This window comes from Mobula hypostoma, chromosome 17, assembly GCF_963921235.1.
Source record: "Mobula hypostoma chromosome 17, sMobHyp1.1, whole genome shotgun sequence".
Lineage (NCBI taxonomy): Eukaryota > Metazoa > Chordata > Chondrichthyes > Myliobatiformes > Myliobatidae > Mobula > Mobula hypostoma.
In genome coordinates this window covers 19,650,155-19,670,529 of record NC_086113.1, presented here as the reverse complement: position 1 = coordinate 19,670,529, position 20,375 = coordinate 19,650,155, and the positions used below count along the sequence as shown (strand labels likewise).

At 43.1% G+C, this 20,375-nt stretch overlaps 1 protein-coding gene across 6 annotated transcripts in view; it reads right to left on the bottom strand.

The window, feature by feature from the left end:
- Nucleotides 1-20,375, bottom strand: part of LOC134357877 (ubiquitin thioesterase otulin-like) — a 50,558-nt gene that overhangs the window by 16,988 nt on the left and 13,195 nt on the right. For all 6 annotated transcript variants that reach the window (XM_063069618.1, XM_063069619.1, XM_063069613.1 and 3 more), the window contains exons 5-8: nucleotides 18,778-19,044; nucleotides 15,937-16,016; nucleotides 4,362-4,465; nucleotides 2,050-2,190 (exon numbers count right to left, since the gene is read on the bottom strand). In XM_063069618.1, the coding sequence (XP_062925688.1) occupies nucleotides 2,050-2,190; nucleotides 4,362-4,465; nucleotides 15,937-16,016; nucleotides 18,778-19,044 (592 nt within the window). The remainder of the gene's footprint in view (nucleotides 1-2,049; nucleotides 2,191-4,361; nucleotides 4,466-15,936; nucleotides 16,017-18,777; nucleotides 19,045-20,375) is intronic.

Sequence of the window (20,375 nt, the reverse complement as noted above, 5' to 3'; positions counted from 1 at the left end):
ATGTAATGCATTACAGAGCAGTGTAAAGTGATGCATTTTGGCACAAAGAATAAGATAAGAAAGTAAGAACAGAACAGCACCCAGTTCTAAAGGAAACCAGGGGAACCCATATGTATCTGTGCATTAATCCTTTAAAGTGGAAGGACATGGCGGGAGAATGGCGAGTAAAACATACAGAAACCTGGACTTCATTAAAACCACAGCTTAATGAAGAACCAGGCAGATTACCCTGCACTTCTATTAAAGCCACTGGTTATGTCACGTTTGACATATTCTAGTCACCACACTTCAGGAAGGATTGAAAGGAGCCAAAAGAGTAACAGAAAAGATTTACTGAAATGGTTTCACATTGAGCTACTTCAACTGCAAGGTTAACCCAAGAAAGCTGACAATGTGCTCTTCGAATAAAGACGTTTGGTACCAACACAGTTGACTTTCAATTGTCACAACTCTGAAGTAATTAGTGATGCACAATAAATGGTAATATTTCCAGTGACATCAAGATCTAATGAACGAATAAACTTAAAAATCAAAATAGCCAATTTGGAGAAGCCATTTCCAGTAGCAGAGGACCACTAAACAAAGGGAGTTCTCATTAAGAAAAAAACACTTTTGATTTTTACTGATGAACGTTAGGATTTGGATACACTGCATTATGGATACTGGACACAAATGTAATCCTGACTTTCAAATACTTGGATAAATCTATTGCATGGATAAGAAACAAGGAAAGCAATGGAACATACATCAAAGTTGCTGGTGAACGCAGCAGGCCAAGCCGCATCTATAGGAAGAGGTGCAGTCGACGTTTCAGGCCGAGACCCTTCGTTAGGACTAACTGAAGGAAGAGTGAGTAAGGGATTTGAAAGTTGGAGGGGGAGGGGGAGATCCAAAATGATAGGCGAAGACAGGAGGGGGAGGGATAGAGCCGAGAGCTGGACAGGTGATAGGCAAAAGGGGATACGAGAGGATCATGGGACAGGAGGTCCGGGAAGAAAGACAAGGAGGGGGGGGTTGACCCAGAGGATGGGCAAGAGGTATATTTAGAGGGACAGAGGGAGAAAAAGGAGAGTGAGAGAAAGAATGTGTGCATAAAAATGAGTAACAGATGGGGTACGAGGGGGAGGTGGGGCCTTAGCGGAAGTTAGAGAAGTCGATGTTCATGCCATCAGGTTGGAGGCTACCCAGACGGAATATAAGGTGTTGTTCCTCCAACCTGAGTGTGGCTTCATCTCCACAGTAGAGGAGGCCGTGGACAGACATATCAGAATGGGAATGGGATGTGGAATTAAAATGTGTGGCCACTGGGAGATCCTGCTTTCTCTGGCGGACAACAGCAAAGCGGTCTCCCAGTCTGCGTCGGGTCTCACCAATATATAAAAGGCCACATCGGGAGCACCGGACGCAGTATATCACCCCAGTGAAAATGCCGATGCACATGGCTCCCCTTGGTATTATAATAGTGAGTCATCATTATTATTATGTGCCGTGTCATATGACTTGGGCAATCATGGTCTTGACCACGAATGTTCCTGACAAAGTTTTCTACAGAAGTGGTTTACCATTGCCTTCTTCTGGGCAGTGTCTTTACAAGATGGGTGACCCCAGCCATTATCAATACCCTTTATTGATTGTCTGCCTAGTGTTAGTATAGCATAACCAAGACTTGTGATATGCAAAACCATCCAGCACCTGCTCCCATGGCTTCACGTGACCCTTATGGAGGTTGGGGGGGGGGGGGGGCTAAGCAGGTGCTACACCTTGCCAAAGGATGACCTGCAGGCCAGCGAAGGGAAGAAACGTCTCACACCTTATTTAGTAGAGACTTATCTCCACCCCACCATCCTAATAGTGAGTACATTCTATAAATCTGGGGGTATTTCAAATCTTTATTCCTCAATGTGAGTGCTTTCAAATCTAGCTTCATTTGATTAAATACAAAACTCTAATTACACAACAGTAACTTCATTTCCAGAAACTTCCCGGCCAGGACGTGGGAAAAAGTGGTTAGACAGATAATTAGAATTGTGACTACATATATAGAAGTACCTGTTCGAGGTCATCCTGTTGCAGGCAGGGAAGATGTTCAACATTTTTCAATGCTTGAAACAGTGTGGCTCTCAGAGCACAGTAATTATCACCGCGAACTCTACGTATAGATTTGAAATTTTCACAAACAGCTTCATAAGCCTGTAGAAAAAAAATTTCAATCTTTAACTTCAGGTACATACCTAGTTTTGAAAAGGCAAGATTGAATTACAAGAGGATACTCAAATGGTTCATCAGCAAAATCACAGGGCAATAATGTCTAACTTGTGCTTAATATGGTTCCGATAATATTACAAAGCACCCAAAACTATTTCACCAGTGCAGCACAAGCATAACTTCACATTAGATCTCAATGAAACTTGAGAGGCACAGAAGTTTGAGCAAGGAGGTAACGTTAAAAAGGGTGGAGCTGAGAGACTGGTCAGTTGAAGTCAGTTACTAATGGCACAGCAAATAAAATTTGGAATAAACTGGAGTTCAGAAAGCGGAGCACGATCAAGATTTTGGTCAGGTGGTGGCCTGAGTATTATTCCATTTATAGTAGTACTGTATTGGTGCGATCGCTTGAGTTGAGTACGATGTCCTTTTAAGGGCTTGTCTATTGGTGGGTCTTCAGGTGGATGTAATATATTCTTGTAATGGAGAATGCCTATGCGGGACTTTAAAGTGGGGGGTTGACGCACGGACAACCACCACACACTCCTAGACAGATCAGGGTCGGGGTGCAGTGGCATGAAGCGCAAGTTACTGGGACTCTTCATGCAGGAAACCTTTCTCCACCTTCACTGTCTTTGTGATGAATCATCTTCCTCCAGCTCCGCCACTGAAGTCTCGGTTTGACTGCACTTTCTCGAGAACTTCTCCCTTGACCTTACCGCCAGGGGTGCTCCTACCAGGAGCTAAGCACCAGATGGCTGAACTCCAGAAGGCATCGCTCTTGGGATGTCAGGAACTTACAAGCCTATCCACCACGACAAAGTGACAATGCTCAAAGAAGGTTCCAGCTATAGGAAGGCTATGGAGGAGCTCGCAAACAACACGAATGTAGTATCTGAACTGTCCTTGTACCAGGAGCTTACACGTCAGTGATGACATGGGTGAACGGGATGGCTCAGGGTACAAGCAGCAGCAGCAGATCATTTTTACTGGAGTGTAGTAGAAAGAACAGTATTGGAAGGAAAGTTTTAGAGAGATTGGTGAAGGATTTAACAGAAAATAAGCTGAGACACAGGTGAAATGCGCACATACTTGAAAAACAGGAACTTGTTTCAAGTCATGTGGTTCAACTTCTGAGAAATGCCAGGAGACTGGGAGAATGGGCAAGGAAGTGGCAGATGGAATATAGTGCAGAGAAGTGTATGGTCATTCACTTTGGTAGGAGGAGTAAAGGCATAGTTCTATAAACTGGGAGAAAATTTAAAAATCGTATGTGCAAAGGGGCTTGGGAGTCCATGTGCAGGATTCCCTAACTGTTAACTTGCCCTGATTAACCAATCGATAGTCCAATTAACCAGAATCCACTGTATTTCAGAATCAAAATCAGGTTGAATCAGTGGAAAGGCAGGCAAATGCAATGTTAACATTCATTTCAAGAGGACTAGAATACAAGAACAAGGATGTAATGCTGGGCTCTATAAGGCATTGATCAGACCGCAGCTGGGAGTATTGTGAGCATCTTTGGACCTCTCATTTACAAAAAGATGTGCTGGCATTGGAGGTGGTCCAGAGGATTTTCACAAAAATGATTCCAGGAATAAAAGGGTTCGTGTATGGGAAACGTTTGATGGCTCTGGGCCTGTATCTGCTGGAGCTTAGAAGAAAGAAGGGTGAACCTTATTGAAACCTATTGAATACCGAAAGGCCTAGATGGAATGGACGTGGAGAGGATGCTTCCTATAGTGGACGAGTCTAGGACCAGTGGCACAGCCCTCAAAATAGAGGAATGTCCATTTAGAACAGAGGTGAGGAACTTATTTTGCCAGAGGGTAGTGAATCTGTGGAATTCATTGCCATAGAAGGCAGTGGAGGCCAGGTGATTGGGTGTATTTAAAGCAGAGGTTAATAGGTTCTTGATTAGACAGGAAATCAAAGGTTACGGGGAGAAGGCTGGAAAAGTGGGTTGAGAGGGATAATAAATCAGCCATGATGGAATGGCAGAGCAGACTCAATGGGCTGAATGGCCTAATTTTGCTCCTACGTCTTATTGTCTTCAACAACGTGTCAGAAACGAGGAACAGATATTGCAACGGAGATATTTTGTGAAAATGCTTCCTGAAAACAAAGACAATTTCTATAAATTATTAGTTACCTACCTTTCTCATCAGCTCTGCTTTTGCTGTGTTCCCTTTCCACTCTCTGGTGCAATATTCCATAATGTCCATATTGGGTTCGATAGTGGATCTCTCTGCAGCAACCACTGTATAAAAAGAAACATTTGACAGGAAGTTATTTTCCTCCTCCAGCAAAATACACGAACTGGAATACCAATAATAAATGTGATAATCTTATAAAGTAAAGGACACAGTATCATGTTTACTAAACACGCAGCTTGTAATGTTACAGATGTGGTTTAGAATGTGGGAGATATCGCACCCCTGGGGGCAGTGGCAGTTTCTGGGGGGGGGGTGATAAAGATAAAGGGTGTAATGCTCAGTAGGAGGGAGGGCAGCCCTGGGATTACACACTTCAGTTAAGAGATAGATTACTTATTACAAACATTTGATCCTCAGTGCCTTATAATTGATTGCAATGATCATGTCATCATCTCATCCCTCGCTAACCCACCACTCTCTTAGATTTTGCTCAAAGCTCATTATAGTTGTAACAGCATGTCATAGAACTTAGAACATAGAAATCTACAGCACATTACAGGCCCTTCGGCCCACAATGTTGTGCCGACCATGTAACCTACTCTAGAAACTGCCTAGAATTACCCAACCGCATAGCCCTCTATTTTTCTAAGCTCCATGTACCCATCTAAGAGTCTCTAAAAAAAAAATCCTATTGTATCCGCTTCTGCCACCGTCACCGTAGTGCATTCCACACACCCGCCAATCTCTGTGTGAAAACTTACCCCTTTGTACCTACTTCCAACCACCTTAAAACTATGCCCCCTTGAGTTAGCCATTTCAGCCCTGGGAAAAAGCCTCTGGCTATCCACACAATCAGTGCCTCTCGTCATCTTATACACCTCTATCAGGCCATCTCTCATCCTCTGTTGCTCCAAGGAGAAAAGGCCAAATTCACTCAACTATTCTCATAAGGCATGCTCTCCATTCCAGGTAACATCCTTGCAAATTTCCTCTGCACTCTTTCTATAGTATCCATATCCTTCCTGTAGTGAGGTGACCAGAGCTGAACACAGTACTCCAAGTAGGGTCTGACCAAGGTCTTATATAGCTGTAACATTACCTCACGTCTCAAACTCAATCCCGCAGTTGATAACTGCCAGCACACCATATGCCTTTGTAACAACACCATCAACCTGTGCAGCAGCTTTGAGTGTCCTAAGGACACGAACCCCAAGATCTCTCTGATCCTCCACACTACCAAGAGTCTTACCAGTAATACTACATTCTGTCTTCAAATTTGACCTACCAAAATAAACCACATCACACTAACCTGGGTTGAACTCCATCTGCCACTTCTCAGCCCAGTTCTGCATCCTATAGATGTCCCACTGTAACCTCTGACAGCCCTCAACTATCCACAACACCCCAACTTTTGTGTCATCAGCAAACTTACTGACCCACCCTTCTACTTCCTCATCCAGGTCATTTATGTATTTTTTTTAAAAATCACAAAGAGGCGGGGTCCCAGAACAGTTCCCTGCAGAACACCACCGGTCACTGTCCTCTGTACAAAATATGAACCATCTACAACCACCCTTTACCTTCTGCGGGCAAGCTAATTCTGGATCCACAAAGCAAGGTCTCTTGGATGCCATAATGCTAGTGTCAGAGTTGTTGAAAAGCAATAAGACACTTCTGCACTTATGAGAAATCTGGTCTGAAGAAATCACGTTATTTCCGAGCTTGGCCTGCACATTGTTGCCATTCACTACTGTAATATGGTGTTAGCTAGTAAAATTCCCATACACTAATCACACAGCGACAGAATTCCTGTGAATTAGGATATGGTGTTCAGTAAGTTGAAGTTCAGAATCTTCCTTTTCAAGTGGTCTAAACCGCATTTCTCTAGCTCTTGGCCCAACTGAGATATCTTTACCCCCACTTCACATATCTTCAGGCAGAGTCTGGCTTGGACTGAGCTATGATTATGTCATAACTTTCCCCTTTATTGACCACATTCGTGAGATTGGACTTAAACCGCGGTTAATTTACCGTGGTTGTTAATCCATAATGAAAATTGCAGAAGCAGACCAAATAATGAAAAGAAGTGTGGACAGTACAGTGTGGAGTATCTGAAATACCAGCACCAAGCAACCAACAACAGCCAATGTGCAGATAATGGACTACCTTCACACAAAACTTTCGATGCTTGCATCCTTCAAATCTATTCAAGATGATTGTCGATACCTCCAAATTCATCATAATTCCTAACTTGAAGTAGAGGAATCATTTTATTTTCACTTTTAGACTTTTCTGGCATCTCCAAGCCTGAATGCTTGAAACCGGTGAGAAAGACAGTTCTAAAATTTTCTTAATGCTTATTTCTCGCCAATTATTACTGACAAAAAAAAACACTGCTTTTTCAACACAATCAACTGGCATCATCTTAAAACTATTTGCTCTAAGCACGGCGTAGTATCTAACCATCACATAAGTGCATGCAGCTGTCACTAGTTAGAAACTGTTCGCCAACAGCCTCCTGCCCCAATTAAGTAGCAGCATGTTCCAAATAAACAAAGAGAATTCTGGCTATTTTCTTGATTAGTTTTTGTCCCTTAAGAGTTGTCCCAAAAAAGTGGCTGCCCTGATTAACCAATCGATAGTCCAATTAACCAGAATCCACTGTATTTCAGAATCAAAATCAGGTTTAATACCACTGGCATATATCGTGATATTCTTACCCGCCCCCCCCCCAAGAGTTTTGTGTTGAGAATGTGTTTGCTGTTACACACAGAATTCCAGTGGCCCTCAAAAGGAAACTGCCTAAGACACTTTTATGCACCTTTTGAAACAGTTATAAAATTATTTGAAGACTCAAATGATTCAGTTAATCAACTGAAGAATATTAGACTTAGCATTGCTCATTTGTCAGATTATATGCAAAGTTTAATGAAATCAATCTTTAATTGCAAGAGAAATGATGTGAATCTTATCAATGGCAGATCAGTCGTCTCCACATTTCCATCCAAGTTAACTCTATTTGAGTGCATCACTGGTCATCATGACCTTTTCCAATTAATGAGCCTCTGCGTTGGAAGAGAAAGAAAGAATACCAGATTCAAGTATACTGGGCCCACCTGGGTGAGCTGCATTCAGGCGCGTCAGAGAGATTTCAGGATCCTCTCTCGATCCAAATTCCAGACTGCGTAATAAATCTGTTCCTGAACACTTCTAATTAGGAATTAACAGGAAGAATGGAGGAAGAACCGATCTCACTACAAAATAACTTTGAGCTGAAGCCAAGGTTCCAAAAAAAAAATCATATCAAGATTTTTGTTTGCAGAAAGAAATCTCTGTACACTATCCTGCACTGTATCAAGATCACTGTATCACTGCATGTGATGTTGAGGCTCTACAAGGCACTCGTGAGACCACACTTGGAGTACTGTGTGCAGTTTTGGGCTCCTTATTTTAGAAAAGATATACTGACATTGGAGAGGGTTCAGAGAAGATTCACAAGAATGATTCCAGGAATGAAAGGGTTACCATATGAGAACTGTCTGGCAGCTTTTGGGGTGTATTTCCTGGAGTTCAGGAGAATGAGGGGGGGGATCTCATAGAAACATTCCGAATGTTAAGAAGCTGGAACAGATTAGATATGGCAAAGTTATTTCCCATGGTAGGGGAGTCTAGGACAAGAGGGCACGACTTCAAGATTGAAGGACGTCCATTTAGAACAGAGATGCAGAAAAATTACTTTAGTCAGAGGGTAGTAAATCTGTGGAATTTGTTGCCACGAGCGGCTGTGGAGGGCAAGTCATTGGGTGTATTTAAGGCAGAGATAGATAGGCTCTTGATTAGCCAGGGTATCAAAGGGTATGGGGAGAAGGCAGGGGAGTGGGGACGGCTGGAAGAATTGGATCAGGCCATGACTGAATAGTGGAGCAGACTCGATGGGCTGAATGGCCTACTTCTGCTCCTATATCTTATGGTCTCAGATGTTCTTTACTGTCTTTCCAACATGATACTTAGTGCAGCACGGTTTCAGTGCAGTTGCCCAACTTCTTTCAAAGTAACAAAACAGACTGCACGTGGGGATCTGAGACTCCTGAGTGACATTCATCCTGACGTTGAGAAGCTGATAACACTGCATCAAGCCCATCCATGCCATTGAAAGGTGAAAAAGCTATGAAGTAATGAATGGTTGTATTAGTTGTAATTAATGTATGCTCTAAAATTGTTGATGAAAATTGGCTTTAACGTAATTAAATACAGAAATAATTTTATTTATAGCTTTAAAGATCTGAATAACTTTTGCAATAATTTGTCACTGCTTGGAATTTACAGTTCCCATTTTCTCTCACCGTGTATTGGTAAATCAAAATTCTTTATAATTTTTATGCAATGGCTGGAAAGGGAGAGGGGGTGCTGGGGGTCATCTAAAGCCAAGGGGACCGTAACCCCCCCAAAAAAATTGTGAACCACTGTTATAACACATATCCATGACTAATCCTCAGAATCGAGCAGGCAGAGAGTCGCTTGGCATCTTTTGACTGTTACCTTGATTTGAATCTCAAACATTCAACAACAGGTGAGGAAAGAACACTGCTTCCTTTTCAGTGAGGTCACCACCATTAACCCTTAAACAAGATTTTGAGGACATTATTACAGTGTAAATAGAACTTTTGTTTGTACATGATTATATATTAAACACTTTGTGAAATCCCAAATACACAAAATGACTGAATATCAAATCTTTTTTTGGAAAACATTAAAATGTTACTGCACAATAATTTCATTAAAATACCCATCTTTTGTAATTGAAAGGGTTATTTTGGGAGGCACGTTCTCGTACAAAAATCTAACATATTAGATCTCCCAAACGAAAACATTAGCTATATCAAATGCTCAGGGTCCCATTGTCATAAATTACAATCAAAACTTCAGAGTATATCCAGGGACTGCAGTAGAGACAGTAAAGGCTTCAGGCTCTAACAACATCCTCATTCTTGGCTGCACCCTTCAACCAAAGTGACGCAGTTTATCCTGCCCACGAAGACACATCAAGCACAATTACCAACATCAAAATCTCTCCCAGTGCCTCAAAATGATGATGCCTTTTCAAGTCTCCCTTCCCGTCACAGAAACCAATTTGATTCCTCCAACATGTTACAAAGTAGCAGCTTTGCATACACAAGAAACCAAGCAACAACCCAATGCTAAGCTCTTGAACGGGACAAACTTCTAGCTAAATTCCAGGACAGTTGCAAAACAGGTATATTCATAAATTTGCCCAGACAAGCCCTGCCCACACAAAGACAGGACATACACTTAGTGGCCACTTTATTAGGTACAGCTGCTCGTTAATGCATCTCAATGTATAAAAGCACGCAGACATGGTCTAGAGACTCGGTTGTTGTTCAGACCAAACATCAGAATGGGGAAGAATGTGATCCAAGTGACTTTGACCGTGGAATAATTGTTGTTGCCAGTCTGGGTGGCTTCAGTATCTCAGAAACTGCTGACCTCCTAGGATTTTCGCATATAGCAGTCTCTAGTGTTTACAAAGAATGGTGCGATAAACAAGACATCCAGTGAGCAGCAGCTCTGTGGGCGAAGATGCCTTGTTAATGCAAGAGATCAGAGGAGAAATGCAGATTGATTCTAGCTGACAGTAACTCAAATAACCACATGTTACAACAGCGTTGTGCAGAAGAGCATCTCGGAATGCACAACATGTCAAATCTTGAAGTGGATAGGCTGCAGCAGCACGAACAATCTGGTACCAACAATAATTCCACGGTCAAAGTCAATTAGACCACAAATATACCTCCTGTACCTAATGAAGTAGCCACTGAGTGTAAGGTTCATTTATTCACCAATGGTTTGCCTAACATAGAACATACATAGAATAGTACAGCACAGTACAGGCCCTCCAGCCAGCAATGTTGTGCCGACCCTCAAACCCTGCCTCCCATATAAGCCCCCACCTTAAATTCCTCCATATACCCGTCTAGTAGTCTCTTAAATTTCACTAGTGTATCTGCCTCCACCACTGACTCAGGCAGTGCATTCCATGCACCAACCACTCTCCGAGTAAAAAACCTTCCTCTAATATCCCCCTTGAACTTCCCAACCCTGACCTTAAAGCCATGTCCTCTTGTACTGAGCAGTGGTGCCCTGGGGAAGAGGTGCTGGCTGTCCACTCTTTCTATTCCTCTTAATATCTTGTATACCTTTATCATGTCTCCTCTCATCCTCCTTCTCTCCAAAGAGTAAAGCCCTAGCTCCCTTAATCTCTGATCATAATGCATACTCTCTAAACCAGACAGCGTCCTGGTAACATACATCAAAGTTGCTGGTGAACGCAGCAGGCCAAGCAGCATCTATAGGAAGAGGTGCAGTCGACGTTTCAGGCCGAGACCCTTCGTCAGGACTAACTGAAGGAAGAGTGAGTAAGGGATTTGAAAGTTGGAGGGGGAGGGGGAGATCCAAAATGATAGGAGAAGACAGGAGGGGGAGGGATAGAGCCGAGAGCTGGACAGGTGATAGGCAAAAGGGGATACGAGAGGATCATGGGACAGGAGGTCCGGGAAGAAAGACAAGGGGGGGGGGTTGACCCAGAGGATGGGCAAGAGGTATATTTAGAGGGACAGAGGGAGAAAAAGGAGAGTGAGAGAAAGAATGTGTGCATAAAAATGAGTAACAGATGGGATACGAGGGGGAGGTGGGGCCTTAGCGGAAGTTAGAGAAGTCGATGTTCATGCCATCAGGTTGGAGGCTACCCAGACGGAATATAAGGTGTTGTTCCTCCAACCTGAGTGTGGCTTCATCTCCACAGTAGAGGAGGCCGTGGACAGACATGTCAGAATGGGAATGGGATGTGGAATTAAAATGTGTGGCCACTGGGAGATCCTGCTTTCTCTGGCGGACAGAGCGTAGATGTTCAGCAAAGCGGTCTCCCGGTCTGCGTCGGGTCTCACCAATATATAAAAGGCCACATCGGGAGCACCGGACGCAGTATATCACCCCAGTCGACTCACAGGTGAAGTGATGCCTCACCTGGAAGGGCTGTCTGGGGCCCTGAATGGTGGTAAGGGAGGAAGTGTAAGGGCATGTGTAGCACTTGTTCCGCTTACACGGATAAGTGCCAGGAGGGATATCAGTGGGGAGGGATGGGGGGGGGGAACGAATGGACAAGGGAGTTGTGTAGGGAGCGATCCCTGCGGAATGCAGAGGGGGGGGAGGGAAAGATGTGCTTAGTGGTGGGATCCCGTTGGAGGTGGTAAATCTCCTCTGTACCCTTTCCAATACTTCCACATCCTTCCTACAGTGAGGCGACCAGAACTGGACACAGTACTCCAAGTGTGGCCTAACCAGAGTTTTATAGAGCTGCATCATTACATCGCGACTCTTAAAATCTATCCCTTGACTTATGAAAGCTAACACCCCATAAGCTTTCTTAACTACCCTATCTACCTGTGAGGCATCTTCCAGGGATCTATGGACTTGTACCCCCAGATCCCTCTGCTCCTCCACACTACCAAGTATCCTGCCATTTACTTTGTACTCTGCCTTGGAGTTTGTCCTTCCAAAGTGTACCACCTCACACTTCTCCGGGTTGAATTCCATCTGTCACTTCTCAGCCCACTTCTGCATCCTATCAATGACTCTCTGCAATCTTTGACAATCCTCTACACTATCCACAACACCACCAACCTTTGTGTCGTCTGCAAACTTGCCAACCCCACATCCAGGTCGTTAATAAAAATCACGAAAAGTAGAGGTCCCAGAACAGATCCTTGTGGGACACCACTAGTCACAACCCTCCAATCCAAATGTACTCCCTTCACCACGACCCTCTGCCTTCTGCAGGCAAGTGAATTCTGAATCCACCTGGCCAAACTTCCCTGGATCCCATGCCTTCTGACTTTCTGAATAAGCCTACCATGTGGAACCTTGTCAAATGCCTTACTAAATTCCATATAGATTACATCCACTGCACTACCCTCATCTGTATGCCTGGTCACCTCCTCAAAGAACTCTATCAGGCTTGTTAGACACGATCTGCCCTTCACAAAGCCATGCTGACTGTCCCTGATCAGACTATGATTCTCTAAATGCCCACAGATCCTATCTCTAAGAATCTTTTCCAACAGCTTTCTCACCACAGACGCAAGGCTCACTGGTCTATAATTACCCGGACTATCCCCACTACCTTTTTTGGACAAGGGGACAACATTTGCCTCCCTCTAATCCTCTGGTACCATTCCCATGGACAACGAGGACATAAAGATCCTAGCCAGAGGCTCAGCAATCTCTTCCCTCGCCTCGTGGAGCAGCCTGGGGAATATTCCGTCAGGCCCCGGGGACTTAACCATCCTAATGTATTTAGCAGCTCCAGCACCTCCTTCCCCTTAATATCAAAATGCTCCAGAACATCAGCCTCACTCATATTGTCCTCACCATCATCAAGTTCCCTCTCATTGGTGAATACCAAAGAGAAGTATTCATTGAGGACCTCGCTCACTTCCACAGCCTCCAGGCACATCTTCCCACCTTTATCTCTAATCAGTCCTACCTTCACTCCTGTCATCCTTTTTTTCTTCACATAATTGAAGATGCCTTGGGGTTTTCCTTTACCCTACTCGCCAAGGCCTTCTCATGTCCCCTTCTTGCTCTTCTCAGCCCCTTCTTAAGCTCCTTTCTTGCTTCCCTATATTCCTCAATAGACCCATCTGATCCTTGCTTCCTAAACCTCATGTATGCTGCCTTCTTCCACCTGACTAGATTTTTCACCTCACTTGTCACCCATGGTTCCTTCACCCTGCCATTCTTTATCTTCCTCACCGGGACAAATTGATCCCTAAATTCTTGCAAGACATCCCTAAACATTGACCACATGTCCATAGTACATTTCCCTGCAAAAACATCATCCCAATTCACACCCACAAGTCCTAGCCTTATAGCCTCATAATTTGCCCTTGCCCAATTAAAAATTTTCCTGTCCTCTCTGATTCTATCCTTTTCCATGATAATGCTAAAGGCCAGGGAGCAGTGGTCACTGTCCCCCAGATGCTCACCCACTGAGAGATCTGTGTCCTGACCCAGTTCATTACCTAGTACTAGATCTAGTATAGCATTCCCCCTAGTCGGCCTGTCAACATACTGTGACAGGAGTCTGTCCTGGACACACTTAACAAACTCTGCCCTATCTAAATCCTTGGAATTAATCAGGTGCCAATTAATATTAGGGAAGTTAAAGTCACCCATGATAGCAACTCTGTTATTTTTGCAGCATTCCAAAATCTGCCTACCAACCTGCTCCTCGGTATCTCTGCTGCTACCAGGGGACCCATAGAATACTCCCAATCGCGTAACTGCTCCCTTCCTGTTCCTGACTTCCACCCATTCTGACTCAAAAGAGGATCCTGCTACATTACCCACCCTTTCTGTAGCTGTAATAGTATCCCTGACCAGTAATGCCTCCCCTCCTCCAATCTGTAACCTGTGACATTTAGGTTTGGACTTGTGTGGTATTTTAAGGAATTGCAAACCAAACTGAGCATTGTAATCACTATGATTACATATCAATAACATATTCAGCTGGACTCCATAACAACCAGTTATTCAGATGCTCGTTACAGTTTAGTGCAAACATACACAAAAGAGCTCAAGTCCAGGGATGTCGTGACATAAATTTCCGCCCTCGCCATCAGGATAACATTAGACTGTCGTGGCATGAAGGCACCGTGATAAAATTACAGACAAGGTGAAATAAGCAGTTAACTCCTGTTAACCAGAGCTTTACGTAGCAGAGACAATGATGGTGTGACTGCTGGAGGACGACCTTTGCTCCTCTGGGAGAACACTGTAGAAGCTCCTCAAGCTAGTCTCCTACTTGGCTACCAGAACGCCTCACCACAAATTGGTGAAAACCATCCATACGGCATAACAATGCAACTTACTACCATGAAATTTCCACAGCACCCTTCAGCTGAAACAGTTAGTTCCTTCAGCACTGATGACAGAACTGGGCATACTGATTACAATGCTCAATTTGGTTGGCAATTCCTTAAAATACCACACAAGTCCAAACCTAAATGTCACAGGTTACAGATTGGACCTGAACATAGTTTGACAAGTGGCCAGTAATATAAATGACACATGTCAGTCAATGATTATCACCAACTACAAATTACTTGTTTACACAGTATTAACTCTTTGGAATTTTGGATACTCTATTATCAATCATTACTGACCAGGAACTTAACTAGACATCTGCAGTGGTTGTCACAGCAAGAGGCCGAGTGACCTATCAAAAACAATCACAACTCCACAAAGTTTTCAACCGTCTACAAAAATCAAGGCTGTGATGGAAATCAAGGGATTGCTTGTGTTGGAGTTCCACTCATCCAGCGGATTGGAGAATATTCCATCACAGTATACATTGACATACTTCACCGTTGACTGCCGTGCGAATTAACTACAAAATGCACTGCAGAAGCTTGACCAGTTTTTTCAATAGCAGCTTCTTTACTTGCAACCACATTAAACCGCAGTTCTGAATTGGAAATCACTGTTCTTTCTTTCCAGTCTAAATCACCGTAAACCCAATCCAACAGCACTGCGAAGGTACTTTCAGCATACACATTTCTGTGATCCAAAATGAAAGAAATTAACTTCCAGATTCAGGTTCATTTATTCATCACACATACAATGAAAACATACAGGGAAATGTGTCATTTGCATTAACAAGCAGCACAACCCCAAGGATGTGCTAGAATCAGCCTAGAAGTGTCACCAGATATTCTGACGCCAACATAGCATACCCACTATGCTTGGTAGAAGAACACAGAGCAGGACAAACCAGAATGCAACAGACACCAAAACAGCTAAACAAGCCCCGTTCCTCCCTTCCACCCACACAGTCCTTCAACTCGGGCCTCTGGACATGAAGTGAACTCACAGACAATGAGTCTCCAACTTCTCCACTGAATTTCAGACTCACAGGCGCTGGGTTTCCACTTCTGATTGACCTTCGGTCTTCACTATCAACCCCAGGACAAGCTGATGACGTGACTGCAAACTTCAGCCTCACTCACAAACATCTAACACAGTAAGTTGCACCCCAGGTTGGCATGAATTATTGGCAGGCGCGTTGCTACCTTACTGCACTTTTCATACCACGTAGGAGTTTCCACATCAATAGAAACACTAAAATTATACTATTTATGTGGGCGCTTCCATGTCCAGTGAAGTTATGATACTTTTCTTCCTTAGCAACCTTTTTATACTGAGAAGCTTACCTACAAAAATTCTGACCGATGACTTTTAATTCTTGCTGAATTAATTGGGACAAAGAAGCCTGCATCAAATATTTTAAAAATGTGGGGGAAGGCAGTTGGCAGCAAGAAAACAGATTACCTGCAAGCAACACACATCAAAGTTGCTGGTGAACGCAGCAGGCCAGGCAGCATCTGTAGGAAGAGGTGCAGTCGACGTTTCAGAGATGCTGCCTGGCCTGCTGCGTTCACCAGCAACTTTGATGTGTGTTGCTTGAATTTCCAGCATCTGCAGAATTCCTGTAGATTACCTGCAAACTGGCTTTCTTCAAGCAGCTTTTGAGATTTATCTTTCTCTATTTCATCTTCATCACGGTAAAGGTCTTCCTCTCTACAAGATCAAAAAAAAATGGTTCCATATTCAGTGGCATTTTAAATAGACAGCTGAAAGATACATTAATCAGCTATATAATGAAAGCATTTTCTTGATCCTTCCTGCCCAAATCTATTGTTGCTTGTGTGTACTTCCTGCAGTAAGGTATCCAGTGGTGTTCTTCAAGTGTTTCTTGGAATATAATAATGCCTTGGATTGGGTGTGATAACTTAGCTATGATGAAACAATTGTTTAACACAGGACTTGGGTGCACAGGGCACCATTCAAACTCTGGAGATGAATCAAAACTTGGGCGGCTTTCGTCAAGCAACTGATTTTAATGAGGCACAGTCTAAAACTGGAAAGAAAACTAAAGCTAGACAAAGTTTGATGCAAAGGAGTCTGGTGCATGTCATTAAGAATAAGACAGAGGAATAATATAAAAGGTATTAAAATGGTTTCAGGAAAATAGAACTGTGTGTTGATCTAGATAAATCTTTGAAGCTGGCAGCACAGAGGAAAAGAAAAATTATTTAATAAGCATACAGAATCGTGGGCTTTTATCAATAAAGTGAAACTGTGCAAACCAGAGTTATATTAACTACTTATTGCATTTGTTAATTTAGTTCTTTTTAATAAAAGGTAGAGTTTTAAAGTAAAGTATGGTCAACACAATGAACCCCACCAGGCCGTGCTCTCTTCTAACTGCTGCCATAAGGAAGAAGGCTCAGGAGCCTCAGGATTCACACCACCAGGTTCAGGAATAGTTAATACCCCTTAACCATCAGGCTCTTGAACCAGACAGATTAACTTCATAGAGCTTCACTCATCCCAATACTGAACTGTTCCCACAACCTAGGGACTCAATTTCAACAACTCTATCTCATGTTATCAATATTTATTGTTTATTTATTATTACTTTTTTTTCTTATATTTGCAGTTTGTTGTCTTTTGTGTACTGGTTGTCAGTCTATCTTGTTGGGTGTGGTCTTTCATTGATTCTATTGTATTTCTTTGTATTTGAACCATAAGACGTTAGCAGCAGAATTAGGCCACTTGACCCATCAAGTCTGCTCTGCCACTCAAACATGGCTGATCCTTTTTTCTATCTCCTCCTCAACCCCATTTCCCAGCCTTCTCCCCGTAACCTTTGATGCCATGTCCAATCAAGAACTTATCAACCTCTGCCTTAAAGACACCCAGTGACCTGGCCTCCACAGCTGCATATGGCAACAAATTCCACAAATTCACCACCTTGTGGATAAAGAAATTTCTCCACAGCTCTGTTTTAAATGGACACCCCTCTATACTGAGGCTGTGCCCTCTTGTCCTACATTCCCTCACCATGGGAAACATCCTTTCCACATCTACTCTGTCTAAGCCTTTCAACATTGAAAAGGTTTCAATGAGATTCCCCTCCACCCCACCCATCCTTCTAAATTCCAGTAAGTACAGACCCAGACCCATCATATTTCCTTACACAATAACTCATTCATTCCCAGGATCATCCTTGTGAACCTCCGCTGAACGCTCTCCAATGCCAGAACATCTTTTCTTAGATGAGGAGCCCAAAACTGTTCACAATACTCAAGGCGAGGCCTCACCAGAAGGCCTCAGCATTGCATCCCTGCTCTTGTATTCTAGACCTCTTGAAATGAATGCTATCTTTGCATTTGCCTTCCTCATCACTGATTCAACCTGAAGGTTAACCTTTGGGAATACTTGTGCGAACAACCCAAGTTCCTCTGCATCTCTGATTTTTGGACTTTCACCCCGTTTAGAAAATAGTCTGCACATTTATTTCTGCTATCAAAGTGCATGACCATGCATTTTCCAACATTGCAATTCACTTGCAACTTTCTTGCCCATTCTCCTAATCTGTCTCAGTCCTTCTGCAGCCTACCTGTTTCCTCAACACTACTTGCCCTCCACCAATCTTCATATCATCTGCAAACTTGACAACAAAGCCATCTACCTCATCATCTAAATTATTGATATACAGCATAAAAAGAAGCAGTTGCAACACCAACCCCCGTGGAACATCACAAGTCACTGGCAGCCAACCAGAAAAGGATCCTTTTATTCCCATTCACTGCTTCCCACCTATCAGCCAATGCTCTAACCATGTTAGTAACTTTCCTGGGCTCTTAACTTGGTAAGCAGCCTCATGTGTGGCACCTTGTCAAAGGTCTTATTTACTGTGAATGCCCATAAGAAAATGAATCTCAGGTTCGTATATAGTGACATATGTACTTTGATAATAAATTTACTTTGAACAAACACCACAAGAATGAAAGCTAGAGTTGGTTGAGTAGCAAGTAAGGACAGATCACTTTTATTCAAGTGAACACTGTAACAGAATTTCACTGTAACTAAAAAAGTATTTAAAGGAATTCAATATGATCTAGCCCATGCTGGAAAGTAAGTGAATGTCAGGAACCATTCCACTGCACAGCAAATTTAAAAAAAAAAGGTGAGAGGTTTAAGATCAATTGTGAACACGAAGAAAGAATACAGTGACAATTTCCTTTTCCTCTTCCTCTCCAAGCTGCACAAACAGACTCATTGCCGACTTATTTTCATATGAAAATTAAACAAAAAAAAAATCATCCTCAAGATAGAGTTCAGGATTTACCTATCTGTTCTACCATACAAGAGGACATTCAATGAATTCCACACTGTGCTATTCAAAAAGTTTAACTCGATTTGGAGTCAATTTAGAAAATTTTCTGATCTGCACCCTGGCAAATGCTGAAGCAAAATGCAAGTTGCAACATACCTATCATTTCCTTCCTGAATGCAGCTAATATGCATTTCAGTATTTGTAACAACAGCTAATTCATTGTTGAAGGCGTTATCTCGCAGTTCTGATGAACCAGGTTCTTTTGGAAAAGCTTTCGGACTTATACTGACTGGTTCTTCACTTTTCTGGTAGTTTCTTATCCCTTCGGTTAAACAGCCCAACTGTCCAATCCCCAAAGTTTTTGCTGTGCTTTCATCTCTAGGCAATGTTGCCTGGGTCTGACCAAGGTCGTGTTGATGATCACTGTTAACACAAAAGCCAGCAAAACATTACAATATATCAAAACCATGCAACAACAACAACTCTTTATTTCCGTCCAGCTTGCAGTTGTGATTCAGGCTCTTGATTCAAACTTAATACACAAATTATACACTCATATCACTAGGTCATAATCAGCTAAGCACATAGCAGAAACTCAATACATAAAAGCATGCGGACATGGTCAAGAGTTTCAGTTGCTGTTTGGACATCAGAATGGGGAAGCAATGTGATGTAAGTGGCTTTGACCGTGAATGATTGTTGATGCCAGATCGGGGGCGGGGGGGGGGGCTTAAAGTATCTTAGAAACTGTGGATCTCCTGGGATTTTCATGCACAACAGTCTCTCGAGTTTAGAGAATGTTGCGAGAAAAAAAAAACATCCAATGGGCAGCAGATCTGTGGGGGAAAACGCTTTGTTAGGAATAAAGAGGTTAAAGGAGAACGACCCAGCTGGTTCAAGCTGACAGGAAGGTAACAGAAACTCAAATAACCACGCGTTACAACAGTGGCATGCAGAACAGCATCGCTGAATGCACAACATGTCAAACGTCGAGATGGATGGGCTACAGCAGCAGAAGACCACACTGGGTTCCAGTGCTGTAACTAATAGTGTGGCCCCTGAGTGTATGTTTCATTAAATGGCACAGGATTTTCCCCACTAAAGTATGACCATTTCATTTCAAATGATGGTTTTTCAGATCAACAGATCCCATGCAAAGCAAAAATAGCATAAGCCAATAAACACCAGGAATTCTGCAGAGGCTAGAAATTCAAGCAACACAGCAACACACATCAAAGTTGCTGGTGAATGCAGCAGGCCAGGCAGCATCTCTAGGAAGAGGTACAGTTGACGTTTCGGGCCGAGACCCTTCGTCAGGACTAACTGAAAGAAGAGCAAGAGATTTGAAAGTGGGAGGGGGAGGGGGAGATCTGAAATGATAGGAGAAGACAGGAGGGGGAGGAATGGAGCTAAGAGCTGGACAGTTGATTGGCAAAAGGGATATGAGACGATCATGGGACAGGAGGCCTAGGGAGAAAGAAAACGAGGAGGGGGGGAAAGAAAGCCCAGAGGATGGGCAAGGGGTATGGTGAGAGGGTCAGAGGGAGAAAAAGGAGAGAGAGAAAAAGAATGTGTGTATATAAATAAATAACGGATGGGGTATGAGGGGGAGGTGGGGCATTAGCGGAAGTTAGAGAAGTCAATGTTCATGCCATCAGGTTGGAGGCTACCCAGACTCCAACCTGAGTGTGGCTTCATCTTTACAGTAGAGGAGGCCATGGATAGACATATCAGAATGGGAATGGGACGTGGAA